Below are 25,363 nucleotides of genomic sequence, written 5' to 3'. Positions count from 1 at the left end.
ACGTGTCTCTGTTGTGTTATCTGCTGCAATACTGCAGTTCTAGAAACTGCATGAAGATACAAGTACAGGATAGATACAACCAACCAAATGAGATATGCACGTACTTTTATGGACGTGGCAGAATAATTTAGCCAGGCAAGGGTGGTGAGTCACACAGATTCATAAAACCCTCAAAACCACAATGCTGGCTGCATTGAAGCCAGAGATGGCAAATAGGTTTGTGAACCCATCTGGTATGGGACCTTTGAATGTTATCAACTTGTATATGTGGATTTTATCTGCTAAATGCCAACATAACACAACTGTTAAAAAAATTGGTTTACTATTAAAATTTTGGATCATGATATAGACATGAGACTGTCAGGCTTTTCGAGATAGACAATTTACATTTCCATAACATTTCAATTATTCCATGCAAAATTGTCAAACCTGCTAACCTAATTTGGCCTTGAGGTTGAATAGAATGAGATGTAAGAGGATGAGATGGAGTAATGATGCAAATTATGGAAAGTGTGACCAATTAGGGGTGATGGGGTGGGAGACGAGAGGTATTGGGGTGAATGCGAGTTAGCCGGATGGGAGTTGGATGTAAGTTGGATAGGAGACGGATACTGACGCGATGCGGATTGATCCAGATGGAATATATAAGGATGACAACTTTGGGACTGATAGAGGATTGAGACTAAAGGGCCTTTGGAGCCGCACGGATGTTCAGCGAGGGGGGGGCCAGGTGAGAAAGATGGGAGTGACTGGTGGAAAATGGATGGAATAAAAAAAAATGGTTGTACTGTAGAATGCAAGTCGGATGACAAGTAGACGGATGAGAGAGAAATATAGCAGACGGATTGTGCAGTGCCGTACTCGAATTGAAGACAAATTGGCGAGGCGGGCGGGGAATACAGTACACGTGGGCGGACGGACGGACGGACGGCAGACGAACGAAAGTGAGAGGGAACGACGTTACACGAATGGGAAAACGAACGAAATGTCCTGGCCGGGAATGAAGAGCGGGGGGAGAAGGATGGGGTGAAAGAAGGAGGACGAACGAATGAAAGTCGCATCGGAAAGAGAAACCGACGATTTAAAATCAAGATGGAATACAGCTGGGAGAGGACGGGTGGGACGACACCAGATAACGATGCCATTCCGTCTCACCCGTCCTCCCCAACTGCATTCCATCTTGATTTTAAAGGTGGAATGACCGATGCCGGATGATGACGGGAGACAGCGGGTGACCGAAGAGGAGGAGGAGGTGGAGAAGGAGGAGGGATCGAGGTCCCCGTGAATTTTACCCTCTGCCAGGACCTCCTCCACCGTGATCTGATGCCGTCCCACGGCGTACACACGGCCCACGAAGGCGCCGCCGCTGCTGCTGCTGCTGCCACCGCCGCCTCCTCCTCCACCACCTCCTCCGCCGCCGCCGGCGTTCCCCTCCCGCCGTGAGTCGAAGAATTTCTTCATCTCCCGGCGATGGCGAAGGGAACCCCCCCCCCCCCCCCGACTGTTAAAATACGAAGCGCGGTTTCTCGTCTTCACCTCCTCGCCGGTTAATTACAAGCTGGGGTTGTGTGTGTTGCTTAGAGGGGGTGGTGGGGTGGGAGAGCTCTCTCTCTGTGTGTGTATATATAAAATGAGGCTTCCTCTCGTCAACGGCGAGCGGGAAGGAGGGAGGGAGGGAGGCGAGCGGCAGCAGCGGCGGCGACGCCGCTTCATTGACGGGGCGACCCCGCGCCGTCGTCGACAGGCTGGAGGAGGGGCGGGAGGAGCGAGCGCTGGGCGCGTAAGAGACGTCACTAGACGCGCGTCGAACTAAACAGCGGCCATCTTGCGTAGGGAAAGGGGTTGGTAGCGGTAGCGGAGCTTGGGTTGGCCTTCTCAATCGAACGCGACTCCGCTCGGCCGCCCGTCGTGAATTGATGACGTCAACTTGCCGGGCTGTTTGTGAGGGAGAGTTTAACCCCCTACAAAGATGGCCGGGGCGGGGCGTGGCTTGGCGGTGCAGGACGGGGCGTGCGTCGCGATTTGTTTGATGTTTTCGCCATAGGTGGTGCGCATGCGCGTAGCCACTGCACCACCAGCAGCAGCAGCACGAGTCGAACCACCCACGTGCCACTCCCCTTTGCCACCCCAGCCACCCAGCCACCCCAATTCACTCACCAAGGCCCTCCTCAATAACCGCGTCCTCTCTCGTCCATCACGTGGAGGAATCACACCGAGGACACTTTTAGACCCCCATGCGTTCTCATCGCTGTCAATCCGTACGGCTTTAACCCCTTGGGGGTATTTAGGGAAATTTAGTTTTCGGGTCCGTGCGGCATACAGCCGTTTCAATACGGGCAAAACTAATTTTTGTTTTCCATTATTTCGTTTTTTGGGGGGTTCGATCGCGTTAATATAAATGTGTCGTTAAACCCGCCACCACCCGACACAGCCGATTAGTAAGGTTTGTCACGTACAACAAAACACGCCAATTCGTGACTAGTACAGCAACACCAGTGTGTTGGAGAGCAAAACCACAGCATTTACAATCTGAGTACAACGTTTCGCCAATAAATACAACTACCATCATCAGGTGACAGCCAGATTTGTGCGTAAATCCTCCAGTTTCGTTGCTTAGAGAGATCAATGTGATGATGTCACTTGTGAGCCCTTTTGTCTATTTGTGTTTCTCCCTTGTGATGGGACTTTGTTGGTTGAAGTTGATATTTATAAGGGCACGGGGTGACCAATAAGGTCTGAATTGGTCTGTAATAAGGTAGGCACTGATAAGGGGTTGACAGGAATTTGCTTTAACCTTAATACGAAATCAAACTACATCAGCCTTTCAAGGAAGAAGAAGGTTGAACTATAAGGACTTGCCCCGGTTCGGTGGGTCACTTTGCAGTGCTGATGATTCGCAAAAAAAACAGTGAAGTTATTTACCCCTAACATCAGTGGCTTGCGCAAATTATTCTCCACGTCGCATTGATATCCAATGACCATTCCAGTTTCGTGATAGATGGATGCGGCGTGGGAAGTGTGTCATCCAGCAGCAGATTGGCCATGGCGTAACTTCTAGATAAGCCTGAAAATATTTAGCAAATCTCGGCAGCTAAGCATGCATGAGCCTGGATAATGTTTGGATGGGTAAATACTACACGTACATTACACTGCAGTTTAGCTGAGCAGCTACGTGGTGGACAGCAGAGGGCAGTGCGGTAATCCAATGTTGTGCCGGAGTTCTATGCTCCCCAACTTCAACCTTGCACTGACTAGCGTAATGAAGTATGATCACATAACCCCCATGGACTTTAAGTCTCCCAAATGTTCTGGTTCGACAAGCCATAGGTATGGGGTGTTTTGTGTAAAGGTGTGGGGTATTGCCATTCGGAAAGAACAATACGCATTTGAATGTTACAATGTACTACTTGCCGACTGGAGATAACCTTGTTAATCTGGAGACAGGACCTCGGGTAATACATTGAGCAATCCACTATAGTTGAGCTCAGTTAGGTGATGGGAAAATGAGAGAATTCTATATATTTACAGAGCCAACCTATTCTAGCATAGAAGGGAGACATAATGTACTGAATTATGGAGTGGGTTTTTAGGATTCCAGAGAACTGTAATTCACAGTTGATTCGCTAAAATGAAGCTCTTTGAACCACTGAAAAAAGATCATTTAAATATGAGTTGATTGAAATATGACCGAAATATAATCATGCAATTAACCATATTTTAAATAAGGGCAAAAATAAAGTGCAACACCAAAATGGGTAACTTCAATACAAAGGTTGGTACAAGGTTCAGGTATAAGAGGATGATTGGTGTGTTTAGCATCGGAGAATGTCAGAGTTTACAGCCTACAGGAACATGAAGATACTACAAATTTAGACAATTTTAAATTAAATTGGTATGCTTTTCAAGGACAATCCCAAGGATGTCACTGAAATCACTGTCATTACTAAATGTAACACATGAAGTAATTGCGGGTTGTTATACTTCAATATCGACAAAGAGAGGACAATGTTAATTACAGGACATAACAACACTTGACATGAAACGTATAGTTCAGGAGGTAGGGAAATTTAAACTACAGTGATTCTAAGCAACAAATGAAAAACCATCGAGAAGCAAAATTAGTAAATAGATGTTACCCATTGAGTATTGAGCAAATTACATTGTAAATTGTAAGCGTACTTTTTCAGGTTACCATTTTCATATTCATGAGAGCAATTCATGCATATTAAGCAATATTATTGTTCTGTTTTTAAAGGATTGTTTTTAACACGTCCACAACAGATATCGAATAATACTGGAGTATGTATAAAATAATTTAATGGCACGACTGCAAAATGCTGAAAATGTATCACTTTAAAATGACCGGGTTTAAGAATCTTTGCAATTTCTGTATTTCACTTGTAACGGTGATCATGCAAAATACATCTAGAAAATAATACAGTAATGTTTAATAAATGACGTAAATTCACACAAGAATGCAATGCTATCGCGGTATTATAATCATGCCAACGAGACCGTTAAGAATGCAGTAACATTTGTTCGTAAAAATATTCAGGTTAAACGGTTTATATAGGAATTTTTTGGGGTAATGTGCAGTTGTTGTGGAGTCTGGAATTGCAGGGAAACGTAACGAAAAATAACCTTAGCTGCTTTATAGTTCACTTTCATATCCGCATCTCCCGTTTCTTACTCCCAGCCCTGCACACTCCCATCACTTGGAAATTTGCCGTGCATTGTTCTGAGCCTGCAGCTTTCCACTCTGACCCACGTTCCCCTGGGATAGTGTTTGCCACTCTTCTCTGACCCACGCCCTGCCCATACACTCCCCTTGGCTCCTCCCCCTTCCTCAGCTATATAATCCCTTGTCTCAATCAGCTCTTTTGCCTACTTCAGCGATTTTCTTGCTGTGGTTGTCACCACCTGATGACGGACGCTTGTATTGCGCCAGAAACGTCGTGATTTAAATGAATTTTAAAAAATGCATCTTTTTTTATTATTTTTACCGACGTGACTTTACTGAAAGAACCAAGAATATGGATCCTTGCAGTCACGAAAATTTCAAATCTAGAATGATAAATAACGAATTAATATTTTTTTGGTTTCTGCAGGCCCAATATTTCATATAGTAAGGAAGAACGGGTCCAGATAATTCTACTCATAGGAAATCGGAGTCAGAGGGAGGTCGCTGTTGAATTTAACAGACTGCATCCAGACCGCGAAGTTAAGGGGAACGGGATCCATACAAGATAAACCACGCAGTGGACCTTTTTGGAGATCCACCGACGATGACAGCCACTGCCATCCTCACTCATTTAGCAGTGTCGAATAAAAGCGTTATTATTGCCTTTTTGAAATATTTTCATATGATTCCAGAATTATGGAACACCCTGTATATTGGTGATCGGTTTGCCATCTCTCCTGGTTTTCCCAGGACGGCATTTTTTATCCCCAGGATCGGCTTTTTTTTTAAATCCTTTATATTAAGTTCACTTGCTTGCTTGCTTACGACCATGCAAAGCTTTCGGTCGTTTTTAACCCACTTCCCGTGATCCAATCGAGCTGACATTTTGCACACAGACTCGTTGTGCGTTACAATTTCTTTTCGTGCAAAACAAAATTCCAAAATGTTCCACTTTTTAGGAATTTATTTATTTATTTAATTACCAATTGCTTAATGGTGGCAGGAAATCATCTGACCCATAGGTGGCAGCCATCTCAAGCCAGAGGACGAGATGACTCTAGCCGCCAGGCATATAAAGGATTTATAGTGAAAAACTTTGTTTTTACGGGTACATTTTTTATCTGTTAGGCTTCCTGAAACTTTAAAAGTTCCAAATTTTGTGGATTCTTCTTACCTCGATCTGGCTCGGGATTTTATAGGTGGAAACCCCTACCTGGGGACTGAGACAGCGGTGGTATTTCCAAAATATTATGGCAGGTAGCCAGTATCCATTGCCTGACAAACAAGACAGTATGCACTTTTAACAAGACGCCGGTGGTGGTGGTAGTCAGTGAGCAGCACACACGCAGTGCGAGTTTAATATAACCGGGACGCTTCTTCTCGTTTGACGAATGTCTCCCAGTCTCTCTGATGAGTGAGTGGGGTGAGCCGCGCGCGCCCCTCCCCTCCCTGCGCCCCCCCCCCCCCCTCTGCGGGCGCCCCCCTCCCTCCTGCGGCCTCACCCCCCCCTGCGCCCTCCCCCCCTGCGCCCCCCCCCTACGGGCGCCCCCCCCCCCTGCGCCCCCCCCCTACCCCCCCCCCCCTGCGCCCTCCTCCCCCCTACGGGCGCCCCCCCCCCCTGCGGGCGCCCCCCCCCATGCGCCCTCCCCCCCTGCGATCCCCCCCCCCTACGGGCGCCCCCCCCCCCCTGCGGGCGCCCCTCCCCCTCTACGGGCGCCCCCCCCCCCCCTGCGGGCGCCCCTCCCCCTCTACGGGCGCCCCCCCCCCCCCCCGCGAGCGCCCCTCCCCCTCTACGGGCGCCCTCCCCACCTGCGCCCCCCCCCTGCGGGCGCCCTCCCCCCCTGCGCCCCCCCCCCCTGCGGGCGCCCCTCCCCTCTACGGGCGCCCTCCCCACCTGCGCCCCCCCCCCCCCTACGGGCGCCCTCCCCCTACGGGCGCCCCCCCCCCTACGAGCGCCTCCCCCCTGCGGCCTCCCCCTGCGGCCTCACTCCCTCCCCCATTCACTCTGTTGGCTTCAACTCGGAAGCGGAAGAGCGCTGGGTAAAACAAAACAAATTAACAATTGTTTTTATTTCTTCTTCTCCTCCTCACAAACCGTGCGCGTGTTTGTGTCTTTCCTTTATTTGTTATCGTCGTCGTCGGTTGGAAGTGTTTTTATTTAGTTTTTATTTAGTTTTGCATTTCGCTGCTTGGGTGCGAGGTGAGGCCCGGTGTCGCTTAGAGCAGCAGCCCGCTTGCTGGGGCACCGCTAAACACGCTTTCGTGTTCACATTGTAAGGAACGTAACGTTTAATTGTTCCGTTTGCACGCTCGGTAACGTGCCACTGTAGTATAAATGGCATTGCAACGTGTGCGTGTAAGCTACAATGATGTCAAAGTGAAATTGAGTGCAGTATGGTATTGTGGATATAAAACTGGGGCATTGCAAGAGCTTTGTACCGTTATGAGCCACCCATTGACTTAAACATTTTTATCGTTGTGTATTTTTAAATGTTTGTGTTATGACTTTCTAATACTATTTAAACGTGTAATGCATCGATTGTGGGAAACAGTGTCGACAACAATGGCTTTGTCGTGGTTAACAAAGGATGTCGTCGTCCATGTTAATGGGTTAACGTTGATCCACAATGGTACCGAACGCGGCCTTTATAAAGTTACCATCACGAGCCATCGTTTCTCCACTGCTGGATAAAGGCCCTCACCCCCCACCCCTACCAACATCTCACACGAATCGATGTAATCGCTCCGTCTCCGCGGTCGTTCCGTCACGGATCTCATTCAATTGTCCCATCAATTCCACAGAGCGATGTGTCCTGATCTCATCAAGCCTACATTTATTTTGTTAAATAGTCAAGCACTCACACTATGAGACCTCCTTTACCAGTGGCAAAATATAGTAATAGGTTTTTACCCTTTCAACTGGTACAGTGCATATCATTATCATCATCAGAGTTGTTTCTTTTTGTTTGAATTTTGACTGCTTGTGTTGTGGTTATTGCAAACATGATGCCTTGTATAAAAGTGTCAGTTTTTGTACGAGTTGAAAGGGTAAAAACCTATGACTATAGTCAAGCACTGTAAAATAAGGAGGTTTGAATGTGAAATCTCGTGTTATTTAATCATTGCACGGTAACTTGCAATGGCCAGCAGCAATGGGTTAGTGCAGCAGCAGCATCATCAACATACGTACAGCATCAATTGCATTGTACTCTTTTATTTCTTTACCTTCAACATCGCACATTGTGATCAAATCATCCCGACGACTGCAGAACGTGGTGGACAGGCCATCATCCAGCAGTGGATTGACAAAGGGCCATGGCGGAGTACTTTCGTGAACTTTAAAGTTGGATTAAACCGGCCACTTTGGCACAGACTGCGACTACTAATCACTGCGTTCGTCAATTAAACGTAAACACCATTGACTAGGCCTCGGCTAGGGAAGGTAATTTATCCTTTTTACCGGGTAAAAGGGTAAAGGTGTCGACATGCCAAGGGGTAAGGTAAAGGGTAGGGTAAAGGTAGCTCATAAGAATTACCCGGTAGGGTAAAGGTAGCGTGAAGTATTACCTGGTAAATACGGTGCCTTGTTTACCGCTAAAAGCTCCGTGGCACAGTCCGTGGCTTCCAATTAATAAGTAATATTTTTAAAAAATGTTAAACACGCTTTTATGAAATGTACTAGTAATGGCAAAACTCCACGACTCCAGGAAGTGGCCCCGAAGCTTGCCATAACGTAAGGGGCCGTGGCCAATTACAGCCAACGTTAGTTGACCGTGGACAATTAGAGCCAAGGCGAAACACAACATATAAAAAATGATGTTTAAAAATATTTATTTTTTATGATAGAATATAGTATTGTCATCAGTATGACATAAATATACCAAGTTTGCAGTCGATACCACATTGGGAAGTGGGTTAAAATTGAGTTACAAGATTTGAGGATACAAAAACGACAACAACAAGGACAACAACAAGCGTGTAAAATTGGAATCATCGAGAGTATTCTATATTAATAAAGCGCTCTACCTAGCATTTACCGTTATAAACCTTTTTCATGTGTAGTACCCCTGTAATTACCCTATAATAGGGTAAGTTGAATGGGGTAAGGGTAAAAGGTAGGGTAAAGGTAGGCCCGTTGCTTTTTACCTTACCTGCTAAAGGGTAAAAGGTAGGGTATAGTGATGTATTGTGGTAAAGTAAAAGGTAGGGTAAAGGTAGGCTCGTTGTTTTTACCTTTTACCTTACCTTGTCGAAGCCTACCCTTGACAAAGTAACTACCGCAATAAGAAATTGTAATGTTTTGGCTGCAACCAACAAAAATGTGCGTTATTGTAATTCGAAACACTCTGTGATATTGCTAGCCAGTACTGTACTCTGAATATTGTAATTTGGAATTGTCTTCATTTTTTTAAATGTGGAAATTGATATTTGTTTCCTAAACGAATACACGCATGGACATTGAAATAGCCAGTGTCTGATGAAGGTGTTTTTGTTTTGGCCCATTTTCATAATAGGATTACTGAGAAATTACTAATTATGTTAAGTGCCATCTGCTCCTCTAACTCTGGTACCAATATGTTAATATTAAATCTGAATTACACTAATTACTGGACGGTAAAGTGCTTTCGTGATGCACGTATAGACATAATTTGTACATTCTGTGGCTAAAATTGTGTCCTGTTCCTGTTGTAAGTTGCATATGCTGTCACCTGCAGTGTGCCTCAGTAATGTATCGTACAGTACATGGTTCATAAAAACCCAGGCTTGTAATTCATTGTTCATTTTTTTATAGAACAAAACATTTTTATACGTACTTTATCATATGTATCAATTTCTTTAAAGCATGCCCAACACAAATGTTCATATGCATGTTTGACATGTGGATGGAATTGAGATGAGCCTGATACATAATACTGTATACCATAACATTTTTGTTCTGATTTGTCTAGGTTTGTTAAAGTCTTTGGTTTAGCGGGAGCATGGGAGATGATTTAGTTGGATGTGATGACTCCACCAGACTATGCATTGGCGAAGGCAAGATCATCTCCAAGTAAGTCCCATTACGTTTTCTTTCCCCCTTCCCCCCACAGTAACAACACCATTTGTTATTGAGTGTTTACATTTTTGAATGGTAAAAGTAAAGCTGCAGCCATGACATTTCTTGCTCAGGGTCTCTACTAGACGGAGCTTTAGATACCCTCTCTTAGATGGTATTTTGACTTCATCGTCCATGCTGACCAGATGGCTTGGAAGAATAATATATTCCTCCACCGTAATCTGCCGATTGACAAACACCTCCGTGTGGACAAAACAGAGGGGATTTAAGAAACTGTCCCATTGTTTTCTTCACGGCAAATAAAACCAGTGACCTTTGGTTTGCAAGTCCAGAGTGCTAATTGTTACACCATGGCAGTATCCTATTTTTTGTATATACTATTCAACATTATTTATGTTGTTTAACTTTATTTACTGTTGTCACTAGGGTAACAAATGAACTAATGCTAGTTTGTATATGTTTTTTCCCGTACAGGTCAGATCTCATGGCCCAGTTGAGGATTTATAACTGTTATCATGAAGGAAAGACTTTACAACTGCGGTACAGAGAGGTAAGTGGAAAAACGCACACTTTAACACAGTCGACATTTACCATTCACATGTACATTACTAACAAGTGAATTGACTTTGATCTTAACACTATAATCAATGTAGTTGACCAGCACAATTTTATATTTTTCCAATATTGGCAGGACAAGTTTCAATCCTAATGCAAGAAAAAATATATTAGTCTTATAATGCGTGTGATTTTACATATCAAATTATGATTTAATCCTAAAACTGTTCAATAACAGCTTGTTTCTTTAGTTATTGTTCCTGTATTCTTTAACTCGTGTATAACTATTATTTTGATAATTGATTCTTATGTACACGTAGAGCCTTTAGCAATCCACTGCTAAATGAAGGCCTCCCATACAAATGTGGGTTGGAGATGGCTTTTCTGACCATACTTCACCATGCTAGTCAATGTGGGTTGGTGAAAGTTGTGATCATAGAAATACAGTACCACAAGGGATTTTGTTGTACTTTCCATTGCTACCCACATTGATTCTAATTATGCATTGATTATTCATACAAACAAGACAGTATATCCAGTACGAGTTGATACAAGACAGAGACTGTATTTTTTATAAAACAGTGGGTTGACAAAAGGCTGAATATACTTTTGAAAATGTTTAATTTGGAGAGCAACTGCATTTTGTGAATGAAGTTTTTTTTAAGATATATCGACTGTAACCATAGCTACCTGACAGACACCAGCATATTAAGTGTCAATGAGGAGTTATGAAGCCACTTACGTTTTTTGTATTGTCTAGCCCATTCACAATTTTTTAAAGGCTGTTTCAATTTTGGCTTTTTCTAGCCATCTGTGCAATTGGATCTACCACAAGTAAACGGGATGTTTGGTTCTGCCAGCTTCTTGATGGAATCCATGTAGTCACTGTCTGTGAAGTTGTGATCAACCACTGAGTATCTTGTTGATGCGACTCTCTTGTTCATTCTTACAAGTGTTGTTGTGAGGTCCACGGACGGAATTGTCGATTTGTTATGTATCTCACCGAGCGTTCCGGTGATGTTTGACATCACTTGTACATTTTCCAAGTTGATTTGTTGGTTGTTGTACATAAATGCATCAAAACAAGTTGGTGTGCTGAGATTGCGTCTTGTAGAGCTAACATATCCACATTTAAAATGTCTTTGAGTAGTGGGGATATATGGCTGGACTTTGTTCTGTTTGCGATCTGAAATGTGGGCCATGCCAACACTTTGCTCCAACAATCTTGAGCTTGTCACCATCTCTGAGGCCTCAGAGATGCTTGGTAAGTAGCCTCCAAGGTTGACGTTTTCTATTTCCATGGCTAGGGAAGTGCATGGAAATATGGGTCAGCTGTACTGTATACAGTTTCTAAAGCACACCATTTTGTCTTTTCAATTAAACACGACAATATTATAGTTCAAGCATATTTTAAAATAGTCCGGTATTGGTTTAGATTTTCTAAACAATTATTTTTGCAGTCAATGAAGGTATAACTTCATATACAAACTTACGTCATGTAGAGTGACATTTTCGTTTCTCAATTTCATTTGTTATTTGCACCACAGAATAACAATAATGATTTATAATTGATCAATAATGCTTGACGTATTTGCATTTATATTCTTGACACAATTCATGCTTTATAGATATGGCATAACAACGAAATACTGGATATAATAGAACATAGATACAGTCCAGTTTATGGTTTTAGTTCACAGTTTCCACCTGCAAACAAAAAGCTGCATGTAAAGTAGTGTAATTGATCTCACCGTAAAGTTGAGTTGAAGTGCAAAGATTTTGCAGGTTTGAAGGTTGTTGGACCACCTCTGTTGCAAGGTGCCTTGTTCAATTCAGAATCACCAGATTTTGATTTGACTGGACTGCTGGTTTGGCATCTTCACTGAAGGTGGCGTCTTGCAGCATATTTTATACCCTCTGCGGAAATCACGTGCAACTTCCGGGATCAACTTCTATGTCTGCATAATTATCTTCAATATGTATTACCGTTCAGTATCCACAGACGTATGCCTCTTTGTACTCATTGCTCTGTGTTATATATTCGTCCGCCTAATACCATGTTCGTATTTGTGTAATCCTTAAAGTAATACATTGGTCTACAAATATTAGTAGCCTGTAAAATTGATTAGTCTGTATATTTGGGTTAGTAAGGGTTGTCACATGAACAGAACATGCCAATTCGTCACTCGTACAGCGAACCGGTGTGTTGGAGAGCCAAGCCACAACATTTAAAATCTGAGTACGACGTTTCGCCAGTAATTACAATTAGCATCATCATCAGGCTGTGTTCTCTGTTTATAAATTTGTGAGAATTTTGTTTTTGTATTTAGCACATCTGAATGCATTTATTGTATGCTCTTTTTAGCCAGTTGGAATATAAGCCAGCTTGATAAGGACTATAGTTTTTCAACCAGGATCAAGTTTTAATCAAACCAATGAACATTCGAAGTAGTTTCGTTTCATTTTGTAATAATTTGAATGCCCCGTGTATGTTTTACCGAACAGGTAAATGACTTGGAAAAATAATTGGCCCAACCTTGCAAAATAGTCCTCCTGAAATGTAGCTCTGTGACTCAGTGAGAGCTTACTGAATAAATAACGAAAATGTTATTAAATAAATGTAATAAAACATAGCACCACATGATGCATAAATACCACTAACTGTGCAACAATAAATCCATTCAAGGTAGTTTATTATTATTCAGATGTGTGGTGACTTTGCGTTTTGGTTGCTAAAATACATCGTTTATGAACGATGCCCAAGTCACAAGTTTCTCATGGCTCTAAAACAGTAGTGTTTGTTCTTTTCACATTGGAAAATATGTAGCTTGACATTTACATGTTACACGCCTGATAGAGAATGCAATAGCAAAAGCGGCAACACAGTGGTTGGTGCGCCAAACGATGAACCAGGTGACTTGAGGTCGATTCCTTGCCATGGCTAGCGGCGAATTATTCCTATATCAGTCTCTGTCCTCCCTTTTCACAGATGCTATGCTAATCCGGCGCGATGAAATAACCTCCATGACTTATGCAGTGTGGGGAGCCCTCCATCCACCAGTGGATTAAGAAAGCGCTGTACATTTATATACTTTCTATAGTTGCCAGGGGACTTAATGCTGTATAACATTTATTGAGTGGAAGCCTAAACTAAATATGTGGCTTTTTAAAAAAAAATCTTATTTCATAACTGTGATTGTTCATATCAATTGAAACTTCACTTGCCAACATCTGTGTCTTATAATGGTATGGGTTGAAGTGGTTTCTTTTATACAAGAATGCATACTCACTACACTTAAATATTTTTTAATGGCAAAAAATAGTTATTCCTTATACCCTGTTTTTTTAAATAAAAAACAGCAATTTAAGATTGATCTTTTTCTTTATTAAAAACATGAATGGATCACAGAAAATAATCATTAAATACTGAGCATACTGTCATTCTTTTGACACATTTTCTTATTCTAGCTGTGGGCCTTATTTCCAGTATATGAATACAAATTTAATTAACTTTAAATCTACATTCATAGGTGTTTTTTTGTTAGTTATGCAGAAACACGAATACAGCTAATGACAACACAATTTTTTTAATTCCATTTGCAATATATGTGTGGGGGTGTTGCGGGAGGGGAAGCGAACAAACACAGGGGTGTCTACACCCACACAGGGGTGTCTACATCCACGTCCGCAATGGTTAACCCTGGGGGGCTGTGGGTGGTTGCTGGGATCCCCCATAGCCCCACCCCTCGGGGGAAATTGGTATAAAAGGCGGGGAGCCAGAGGGCTCGTGGTTGGAGTGTGAAGCTTTAACCAGGGAAGACTGAAGACCGGCAGATAGGCCCTGGAACTCCCCTGGCTCGCTGTCCTTCTCAGGGCCGGGCAGGGCAAGCCAGTGGCGCGGCCCTTAGAGCCTCAGGACCGCTGTTCTTGTAAGAGCCGGTCTGGTTGGCTGGGTGCCGGGATCCGTGCTTAACCAGGGCCGGATCAGATAGCCTCCTCTAGCACTCTTAGCGGAGGACTGGGAGTAGATCAGTCGGGGATAGTGCTAGGGGTGCATTCCTGTTGAGTACGGGTGAAGGGGCCGTTACCCCTTCAAGTGTTGTATCTTTGACCAAGTATTGAAATAAACGTTGTGCCTCGACTACGTCGTCCGTGTCACGAGTGAACCCACCACATGTATACTGATAAAGTGAAATAACTCCAAACTTTCAGTGGATTCAAGCCAGTTTAAGACGTAGGCTTTTGTGACCAATGTTATCCATAATCGAGGTTTTTTTGGGGTTAGATTGCATGAATATCAATGTGTCTTTAAAACCGCCACCACCCGACACAGCCAATCAGTAAGGTTTATCATGTAAACAATTCTGGCTGTCACCTGATGAGGCCGGTTATAATGACCGGCGAAACGTAGTACTCGAATTGTAAATGTTGTGGGTTTACTCTCCAACACATTGGTGTGCTCCAACTAGTAATTCACACCACCATGTGTTTTGTTGAACATTGCTCTAGATGACCATGATGGTGTGCGTTATGATCTTCATCAGGATGATGGTCAACTGATCATCGAAGGCCTGCTGAACATTGCGTGGGGTCTGCGACGGCCCATTCGCTTGCAGTTACACGACGACAATGAACGAATTCACATCCCTTCACCTCCAGAAGCAAAGGACCCGGGGAAGCTGCCTAAGAGGCGGTAAAACTCTTTCCATTCATTGATGGATGTATATATGTTTGTTGAACTTCTTTTGCACCGTACGTAGCCAACCGAGCTAATCGGAGGGACGGGGGAAGGACAACAAACTAACCACAAAAAGCAGTTTTATATAAAAAAAAAATCAATCTAGATGACCATGATGGTGTGCATGCAGTTCAAATAATGTCACATTTAAAAGCTTCTTGCATTTCCCATTGTGTGAAGTAATACATCTTCAGCATTGAATGGTTTTAGTTTCAAAGGCTTAGCAATAATAGAGTTTATATGATAATTCCAGAAGTGCATTAGGACAATAGACAATACTTTTTTTTCGGCTGAGTCTTGTTTGGTCAATAACATTAATTAATGCTTGAAATTTTGGAGAAAACCAGAGCCCCCAGAGAAAATCCACACATATGAGAGGTTACATAAACATGCATATGAAAAGTAACACCCACCGCTACCAAACTTTTGGCCACCTCATAGGCCCATGCCAACATCACCTGGGAGTGTTACCCATCCGAGTACTAACCAAGCTTAAGGTGAATTGGTGATATGCCACATTAGGAGTTTCCATTGTCTGCCGAAAAGAAACCATGAAAAATAAAAATGGACTTACATAATTTGAAGTGTCTCTTGGCACATAACGCGAAATGTAATATATTCATACCAATGCTCAGGGGGGCATTTCAGTGTAGTAGGAAGATGCCTTGTTTGGCTAATGGTGGAAGGTTAATTAATGAATTTAAAATAGGCCGAAGGCACATGGGACAGGAAGGCTGCTGACGGGATGCAGGGGTACAGGGTGAGGTGAGGCGGGACAAATGCAAGGTGAACAATAGATGGGAGCGAGCGAGCGAGCGACGTGGACAGTGAGATGCATAGAGCTGGCAATGGGCTGAGGGTAGGACAGTAGCAATGTTGGGCAACATGGGGAGGAATTTTATGACTGATGAGAAGTGATGGCAGTGACATAAATGGAGTGAAAGTTAATGAAAGGTCAGAGGATTACCAGGATGTTCGTGGAGGACGTGTCAATTGTGTCAGCTGTTCATGGAGTTTAGAATAAGGGTGTGTTTTGCATTGCCATAGTTTACACGTGAATAAGAATGTTTTGACTGTTGTTGAATTCAACATTATAACGAAAAGTTTGGTTTTATGTTGGAATTGCGAGTAGATGAGGTTTATTTTTTATTGTGTTCATGAAGCTTTATAAATATAGGCGCACATATTGGGCAAATATAAAAAAAAACTAATTAAAGTTGTAATTGAACAGTATACATCATCTCACAAGAAGCAGGTCTTCAAAAATAGTTCAATTGCAAGATGCAAATGTACAGTCAATAAATATACTTGTGGTTAAGTGTGTGATTATTGGTCTTGTGATGTACAGTTCTCAATGCCGTGGTAACCCAGTACTAGAATAATGTTTCCATTGTCTTATAATAGTTGCTCGCTAAAAGTTGGGTTGCGTGCTTCCAGATTGTAGACACTTAGTTTTTCTATTTTCATTTCCCACAGGGGCATGGCATGCTGGGTGGTAACAGAAGAGAAAAAGGAAGATATTGTTGATAAATGTGAATTGCCTACCAAAACCCAAAAAATGAATGATGTGGAAGGTACGTGTGTTACTTGGCTATTAATAATTCAGTTTCACACGTCGGCTTTCGCGACCAATATTATTCATGATAAAGGTTTTTGGGATAGAATTTGTAAGTATAAATGTGTCGTAACCCTCCACCACCCGACACAGCCAGAAAGGTTTGTCATGTAAACAGAAAGTGCCAATTAGTTGCTACTTCAGCTCGCCGGTGTGTTGGAGAGAAAATCTACAACATTTGCAATTTTAGTAGACGTTTCGCTGGTAATTACATCCAGCATCTTCGGGCGATGTGCCAGAACAGTGAAGCAATCCACCTGCTTTGGTCTTAAATAGAGCAATATTTTATCATCACTTTGAGCTAATTAGGTGCGGAGGGCAGAGGCGTGGGTTATTGTAATTACATAAAAATAGATTGTTAATCACAGTTGATTCGCACGCATTGTTTTTACAAGGAATACAGTTGTAAGGTATTAATATTTCATATTCTCAGTTACTTGGACTCAGAATGCCTGAGATGTAAATAAGTCCTAACACATTGAATTTGCCTGTTAGCATACGACACTTGATAAAAAAAATATTCCATTTTCTATCATTTAACTTATAAAACATGCTGCTGATAAATAAAGTTAACGTTTTTGTACATCGTTAATAAAGCTAAGACTTGTACATATTTAGAACATGTGTTTCCTAGTTGGTACAATAAGAATATTTGAAACACTGTAATTGTGAGTGACAAAAGCAACACATTTGTCTCAACCTGAACTTAAACAATGCTCTCCTTTCGAATCAGACTCTTTGCCAGTGGAGAAGGAGCTCGAGTTTGAGCCAAGGCTGCCACGCACCAAAAGCGACGCCAGCTGTTTCCTCCGTCACAGCGTGAACAGACGGTCGGCAGCTGACATGCAGCGTTTGCGAAGGAACCGTTTCTCAATCAACGGACATTACTACAACCACAAGGCGAGCTCGCCTCCACAGCTTCGCATATTTTTTCGGCTCCTTGGGAGTATTTTTCTGGTTTATAATTTATTAAACGTACGCACGCACGCACGCTTACATAATGCGTACACCAGAAAGTCTGTACATAAATTATACTTTTAGCCCAGTGGTTTCCAAACTTTTTGGACCCTTGGACTGCTGTCAGTTTTCAAAAAATGTTGGTGGATTTCCACCAATTTCCTGTCTATCACCAAATGCATTGTATGGCACCAGTACTCGGTGCCATCAATCAGCAGTTTCAGTCAATAGTCGACTGTTATGAATAAAATCTAAATAGTTGTGCAATGGGTAGTGCTGCTTTGTGAAAAAAAAGTCATACAGTATCCACAACAGTTCCACGGTCCACTTCCCCACAGCTTTGCAGACTGTAGGTCGTGAACCGCTGCTTTACACTATGACCAAATCACGAATGCCACGGAAACCCAGCAAGTTTTGAGCCTGGATAGTGCGTGGATGGGTGACCACCAAACATTACAGGTCTTCTAGGCTGCGAGGTTATGTTGTGGATAACAGAGGACAATATCCAACATCCATTTTTTTTTTACTTTTATGCCGCCAATGTCTGTTCTGCCTGCCTTCACTAACCTGCATTGACCAGCATAGTGAAGTATGGCCACAGGGATCAGTTCAGTTCATGAGCTTCCTGAGTTTATAACATGAATACCACTGTTTGGAGTAAATAGGGTTAGAGATACCTTGAATCTGAGTTGAGAAAATATTCAACCAAAATATCAACAAGTCGTACAATAACAATAATGGAATTTTTAACTTTACCCAGGAATGCCTCCCTGAGTCTCTTTTTCTTTTGGCTTCTACATTCAGATGTTTGGCCATTGACATGAATTAATGTTTATCATGTTGGAGGAAACTGGAGTAACCTAAAGAAAATACACAGCTTGGAAAGGGTAACACGCCAATCTCTCATTCATTAATTCATCACGCGTAGTCAGCGAAGGACCATTGCGCCAAACGTGTGACCTCTCGCGACAGCATTCACGTCAACTGCTCTTGCTGCCGTCCATCAGCGCCTCGAGTGATTTGTTTGACCCTCGGATCATGGGGGCGGCGAACACGGGGGTGGCGATGCCATTTCTTTGAGGGTCACAGTCCACTTGGAACATCCAATCGCCAGCTGAAGGACACACGCTCTGCACAATAAATAATTGTCGTCTGTTGTGGTTTTCTTTCATTCTGTTGTAACTGGGCATTTGGTTTATTTGTTATGGAATAGAAATCGGACTAAACAATTTGTCAAATCAAGATTTGACCGCCTCTACGGGGAGGGTTTCCACACAACTATTAGATATTTTAACAGATTTCCTGCATCAGCAGTTCACCTGCTGTATTTTTTCACCTGAAAACGATTGCTTGTGTTGCGATTGAAACGTCGTGATTTGTTTTATTATTTTTCTATCTACGTGACTTTACCGAAAGACCCAAAGAATGTCAAGTGTTTAATAAGTGATAATTGGTTCTTTACCCTTCTATCTGGCAACAAAACTGACACCTTTTTGCAAGGAGTCATGTTTGCATAGACCGCAATACCTGCAGTCATAATACAAACAAAAGAACATAACTCTGATAATGTGCACTGTCCCTGAAGTTGATTGGTCCACACCCGAGACAGCTTTCCTTCGAGCCTAGTCTCATATGGGTTGGACCAGATGACGCCAAAAGGCGCACGCCTTTTGGCGTCATCTGGTCCAACCCATATGAGACTAGGTTCGGGTGTGGACCAATCAACTTCAGGGACAGTGCACATTATCAGAGTTATGTTCTTGTTTGTATTATGACTGCAGGTATTGCGGTCTATGCAAACATGACTCCTTGCAAAAAGGTGTCAGTTTTGTTGCCAGATAGAAGGGTAAAGAACCAATTATCATATTTTTACTGGCAAATGAGGTCCCCATAGTGTTTAATAAGTGTTTTCTTTTAAATTGCTTTAAAAGCAAAGATACGTTTTATACGTGAGAAAGTTTGAATGTGTTTCTTTTCTACTTGTTTTTGCAGACATCTGTTTTCACACCAACCTATGGCTCTGTAACAAGTGTGAGAGTAAGCAGCAATATGACTTCTCCAGAGGTGGTGTCATCTCTGCTGTACAAATTTAGGGTGAGTATTTGAAACAAAAAATATATAATTCGTGAGTTTTATCTCTGCCTGAACATTCTGGTGCTGAAATAAAAATCTACCAGATTTATTGTGAATGATCATCTTGGTGTTTTTGCTAAATTAATTGCATGTAAACAAACATGCTCTGATAATATATATGCATTGTCTTTGAAACTGATTGGCCTAGACCAGAGACAGCCTTCTTAAGGGCCTAGTTTCACCGGTGTCAGACCAGAGAATGCATGTTCAGCACAAGTACATATGGTTAATGTGAACTGGATTCCTTGCAAAAGCTTTCTATTTGGTGTTTGAACATCTTAACACCTTAAAACTTTCGTGACTGCAGGAATTCATATTCTTGGTTGTTTCAGTAAAGTCACATAGATAGAAAACAAAAATCTAAATTAAAAGCAAAAACCCCACGACATTTCGATCGCAACACCTGAAGAAGACCGCTTATGTTGCGATCGAAACGTCGTGGGTTTTTTGCTTTTAATTTAGGTTTTTGTTTTCTATCTACGTGACTTTACCGAAAGAACCAAGAATATCTTAACACCTGTTTTATTGCTAGAAAGGGTAAAGGCTAATGTTATTTTTTCATACTTTGATACTGGCAAAAAGGTCCCATTTTATGTATGACTTTAATTTATCTATCTGTACATTTCCGTCATTGCCGACCCCAGTTTAAAAAAATATAACTCGGAATTTTTTCAGCGAAAATACAATTTACATTGCAACCCCGAGATCACAAATTTGATGGTGGAGATTGTGTGATAAACGATTTTAACACTCCATTTCTCTATTTATTTTTTTGTTGATACACAGGTGGAAAACAACTCAAGCGACTTTGCATTGTACATAGTTCGAACCACCGGAGGTACATTTTTCATACAGCCATTAAGTATTGGGGACGCTGCCGCATGGCACACTTGACTTCACCAGCCAACAATTGTCCGTTTTTATCTCCCGGCTCAACAGTTGAAACAATGCACCATTTCTTAAACTTTTCCCCAAGCAGTGTAAATGTGTACCATGCAGTTGGTTAATCGGCTGGTTACATTTGGTGGCATAAAATGTGGGTACGCCACCACTTCCAAGACGTTAGGGCAGCTTGGAAAAGGAGGCCAAACATATAATCTAGATGGGCTTGAGAGCTCTTTCTAGTGGAGGCTGTTTTCCTGGCAGTGGCATGAGCAAGAGAGGGGCGCCACGGTGACGAGATGTTAACTAGCTCTCCTGGTATACAAGAGGTCGTGGGTCGATCCCGACCCTGACACCTGGAGTTTGCATGTTCTCCCCGTGGTCGAGTGGATTTTTCTCCGCATTCCCCTGTTTTTCCCTCCACATTTAGAATCACGCATTTAAGAGTATTTGGCTGCTATAGATTTCCAAATGATAGGCCACTTCATTGAGCTATCATTATTGGCCAGGTCGCTTCTGAACAAGTATAACCCGTAAAAACAAAGTTTTTCACTATAAATTCTTTATATGCGTGGTGGCTAGAGTGCTCCCGTCCTCTGGCTTGAGATGGCTGCCACCTATGGGTCAGATGATTGCATGGCAGCATTAAGCAATTGGTAATTAAATATAATATTTTAGTCCTAAAAAGTGTACAATTTTGGAAAAAAAATTTCATGAACATTAATTGTCACGCACAACGAGTCTGTGTGGAAAATGTCAGTTCGATTGGATCACGGGAAGTGGGTTAAAAAACGACCGAAAGATTTGCACGGTCCTAAGCAAGCAATCAAGTGAACTTAATATAAAGGATTTAAAAAGAGCTATATAGCTCAACGGGCCTTACCTGAGAAAATAAAAATAGTTTAATCGTTTTTTTGTTTTAATATACTGCAGGGCTGCACCTTTACCAGTAACTAAATCTCTCCCTTACTAGTGGCTTATTCTGTCTCCATTTATGTTTAATTGCAGAAAAGCGGCGCCTGAAAGTGTCGGAGTTTCCACTGATCACGAGGATCCTGCACGGACCCAGCGAGAAGATAGCCAGACTCTTCCTCATGGAGGAGGATCTGGGCGAGGAGGTCACGCATGATGTCAGTTTACAATTGTAGTCCTCTTATTACTGTTGGTTTTAATGCTATAATTTAATTTGGAAACCAAATAAATAACAGCAATTATTATAGAATTAACTGTACAAGTTTGGTGTACAGTTTTAGCCTCAATGCAAGTACTGTCCATTAAACATGTATTTTGCATATGTTCAGTATTAATGAATTCAATGTCTAACATAGTTGAAAGGCTGGGTTTATGTGTATGATGATGAATATGCTGAAGATGTGAATTGAAAATGGTTTAAGCTTATGTGGATAGGGGTGGGTTGATGAGAGTCTGAGCTGGTATGGGGTTATTGTTTCTTTCAAGCTATAGGCTTGGTTCACTTCATATTTAATCATGCATCATGGTGAGATATTACCAAACTAAATGTGCCACATACTGAAAGAGAACGTTGTTGAGAATCAGAGCCTTTCATTTTATATTATGGTAGCATAGGTCTCCACGTTGACTGTTTCTTACATCCATTGCCCTAGTTCGTTAAAGATGGCTCCGTTGCATTTCAATGTCCAGTAAAACCTTGGATTGCGAGTAACTTGGTCTGCGAGTGTTTTGCAAGACGAGCAATTTTTTTTAAATAAATATTAATTTGATAAACGAGCGAGTTTTTGCAGTACGAGTAGTACGTATACGCTTTGTCTGCCGAGCGTCACGTGATCACAACTGCTACACGAGTGCTTTGGATTACAAACACGTTTCCGGAACGAATTATGCTCGCAAACCAAGGTTTTACTGTACTATTTAATTATGCTAACATTTCAAGTACAGTTTATATTTAAGCTTTAAATCGCCAGACCATGTAACCCTAAGTGTGCCCAGTCTGGTCAGATCTCGCAAGCTATGCAATGTCGAACCTGGTTAGTACGTGGGAGGGGAGTCCCCAGAGCTTGCAGGGTGTTGTCGGCTGGGGCTGCAAGATGTCCAGCAGATGGCAGTGTTGAGCGTCACCCCGTGATCATGAGCATGGGTTTTCTCCGCATACCCTGGTTTCCTCCCACAAGCCAAACACTCATTATTGAAATTGACTAAACGTCCTGCATAAAGAATGATTTTTATGATTGATAAATTCACTGTTGATTTTTTTCCCCCCGAATTAAGTTGAGTGACTCTTTGTTGCGATACACAGGTGGCGCAATACATCCAGTTTGAGATGCCAGTCCTGGAGAGTTTTGTGTCCAAGCTGAAAGAGAAGAAGTACGGGAGGAAAATAAACTCAAGAGGAAGTGAGTCCTGTGTTGCAGCACGAACGCACACCTGGACGCCTCGATGTTGTTTTGACGTTGACTAACATCGCAAGAGCTGTGCGATTAACTTGTTTGTCTTCATCTGTTCGCAGATATGATGCTTTGCGGTCAGTAATAGAACAACGACTCCAGGAGCTGTTGGAAGCTGGAATACAGATCTGAAAAATCCCTTTGTAGTCTGCACAAATTGGCGGTCTTTACACTCGGGTTATTTTAGCACAAGAAGTCTTCCTTTTCTAGACCAAAAATAGCTTCCCCTTTTCACGGGAGGCACGTGAACAGACTATTTTTCTCCGTTGAGCTGTCTTTTTTTTCTCTCAATGAGCACTTGCTAAATGTTTCCACGTTTTTCAAATGTGTCCTTTCAGACACTGAGCTCTCCTTAATGTTATAGCATTGTCACAATGTTAATATCGTAACATGCAATAAAGTTAGAATACATTAGCAATATGTGTACTGTATTAGAAATGTTGGGGGGTTTCCATCGTGAGGGTAATTACGTGTTAAGGTATCCTGTTAATTGTCTATTTAGTTGAGTTTCTGTCTCTTATATATTTTTATATGTATGGTCTATGAAGCAAATATTTAAAAGGTCTAAAGACGGTTGTATGATTTTCATGAAGAAAACCATTTTTAAGGTTCAACCTGAATTATCTTAACATTCACTCGTTTTTATATGTATAACATTTCAGCGACTGGTTTTCAGATCGTGTTTTTAGGGCAGTGTTTTACTTGAAGATTACCTCTTGAAAATCTTGACTGCAGTTATTGTACTGTGCCACGAGTGGAATTGAAATGTGAATGTTAGCGACATCAGATGAAGAAGATGCGTTGAGCCTGCTGTACATTTATTTGTTGCACCATTTTCCTGATTGATTTTTACATTGAATTGGTTTGACACAGAAATTTTGCGAACAGCTTTGCCCGAAATGTCTATTTATATGTTTCCAAATTTACTTTTTGTGTACACGTTATTAAGTGCTTGTTTACACGTATAAAAGGTACCATCATTCCTTGTTGTACGTATGCATGTTGAACTTCTTTCGCACCGTACGTAGACAACCCGCGCTAATCGGAGGTGCAGGAGGTGGACAACAAACTAAACACAAAAAAAACTGTTCTAAAGAATTCAGTTTTCAATCTAGATTTAAAAGTGCATCGCTCTAGTGACTTCCTAATATCAGAAGGAAGAAATGTGGGAGAGGAGCGAATGACGGTTGAGAGGATTCAGGAGGTCTTTCCGCTTTGCGCAGGGGAGCCAGTATTTATCATCTCATTTCTGTTTTATATTGTTGAGGGCCTGTGTATTTTTGCAACTGACATGTTGGCTACATTGAATATTTTACAATACAACTATGAATTAAAACTCATTTTTATTTGGGTTAAGCCACAATGATCTGACCTCTCCACCCGACACGGTCAAGCACCGTAATTGTCCTGTTTACAAGTGTTCAAACACCCATCGTTAATTCAGCTCACTGGCAAGTTGAACAAGCAATTGGATACGGCGGTTCATTTGAAACTACGTCAAACAGGATTTTGATGTTGGACACGACCGGGACGTGTAATTGGTTATTAAATTTGAATTGAAAATTTTGCTAACGTGGAAAGATTGATAATTGGAAAGCATAATTACTGACGGTTGTTTCTCTATAGTGCTTGTGTTGACTTTTCACACAACTGATTGCCTAAGCTGTGATATACTTGGATACCATGTCCTTAATACCACTTTCTCATGTGATAATGTGTAATTATGCACAATAATTTTTTTTATCTACATTTATATTTGCTGTATATATTTTACATCAAAGTGTATGTGCAAAAGTTGCATTTTCATGACAACTGTGCAATTTGCCTTTGTGGTATTGACATTTTTTGTTTACTGCACGGGGCCTGAATAATTTTGCCTTACATCTTTGCTTTAATTGCATTGTTCAAGCATGAAGCCTTTGGTTATGTTATGCACTTCTGTAAGAGATGGTGATGGATCTTGCCAAACATTTCCAAGCACATGCTTGAGCTTTTTTTTGTCTTATTTGTCGCGAAATATTTTTCAACATGTAGAATAAAAAATGTGCACTGTCTTTTCATTATAAAATTGCAATAAAAGACCAAGTTAATTGTTTGTGCATTCGCTCATTTGTTTTAGAGTTGATTGTTCAATGACTAATATAGGACATTTTCCCACGTAATACTTTATGTAATTTATTTTATCCTATGTTAACGAGGCACCTATGACTAAAATGGCTTAGAATTACACTATACGCAATTGCTTTAAGTTAATTTATGTAAGACAATGCAAGTAATTGTCAATCGAATTTACCGTTGAAAATATTGCAAACATTTTCAGCAT

At 41.8% G+C, this 25,363-nt stretch overlaps 2 protein-coding genes across 13 annotated transcripts in view; one reads left to right on the top strand and one right to left on the bottom strand.

Annotated features, from left to right (window-relative positions):
- AAK1 (AP2 associated kinase 1) overlaps window positions 1-1,735 on the bottom strand; it is a 39,591-nt gene extending 37,856 nt beyond the window's left edge. For all 10 annotated transcript variants that reach the window (XM_061565015.1, XM_061565019.1, XM_061565016.1 and 7 more), the window contains exon 1: window positions 1,293-1,735. In XM_061565015.1, coding sequence (XP_061420999.1) covers window positions 1,293-1,461 — 169 coding nt within the window. In that variant the 5' untranslated portion in view covers window positions 1,462-1,735. The remainder of the gene's footprint in view (window positions 1-1,292) is intronic.
- Window positions 1,736-6,623: 4,888 nt separating this feature from the next.
- Window positions 6,624-25,120, top strand: LOC133350558 (ras association domain-containing protein 4-like). Of its 3 annotated transcripts, none has more exons than XM_061565012.1 (11): window positions 6,624-6,721; window positions 9,631-9,731; window positions 10,212-10,287; window positions 14,837-14,985; window positions 16,507-16,604; window positions 17,379-17,545; window positions 19,595-19,696; window positions 20,522-20,573; window positions 21,626-21,747; window positions 22,893-22,989; window positions 23,103-25,120. In XM_061565012.1, the coding sequence occupies exons 2-11, from the start codon at window positions 9,661-9,663 to the stop codon at window positions 23,123-23,125; spliced, it is 957 nt and encodes a 318-aa protein (XP_061420996.1). In that variant the 5' UTR covers window positions 6,624-6,721; window positions 9,631-9,660; the 3' UTR covers window positions 23,126-25,120. The 3 variants fall into 3 exon arrangements, with proteins under 3 accessions (XP_061420996.1, XP_061420998.1, XP_061420997.1); XM_061565014.1 differs by lacking the exon at window positions 6,624-6,721 and adding an exon at window positions 6,752-6,881; XM_061565013.1 differs by lacking the exon at window positions 6,624-6,721 and adding an exon at window positions 6,908-6,954.
- The last annotated feature ends 243 nt before the right edge of the window (window positions 25,121-25,363 follow it).

This window comes from Lethenteron reissneri, chromosome 34, assembly GCF_015708825.2.
Source record: "Lethenteron reissneri isolate LAM-NWPU_2019-01 chromosome 34, ASM1570882v1, whole genome shotgun sequence".
In the NCBI taxonomy this organism is placed as follows: domain Eukaryota; kingdom Metazoa; phylum Chordata; class Hyperoartia; order Petromyzontiformes; family Petromyzontidae; genus Lethenteron; species Lethenteron reissneri.
Note: the sequence above shows the minus strand (reverse complement) of the source record. Positions and strands in the feature narration are given on the sequence as shown.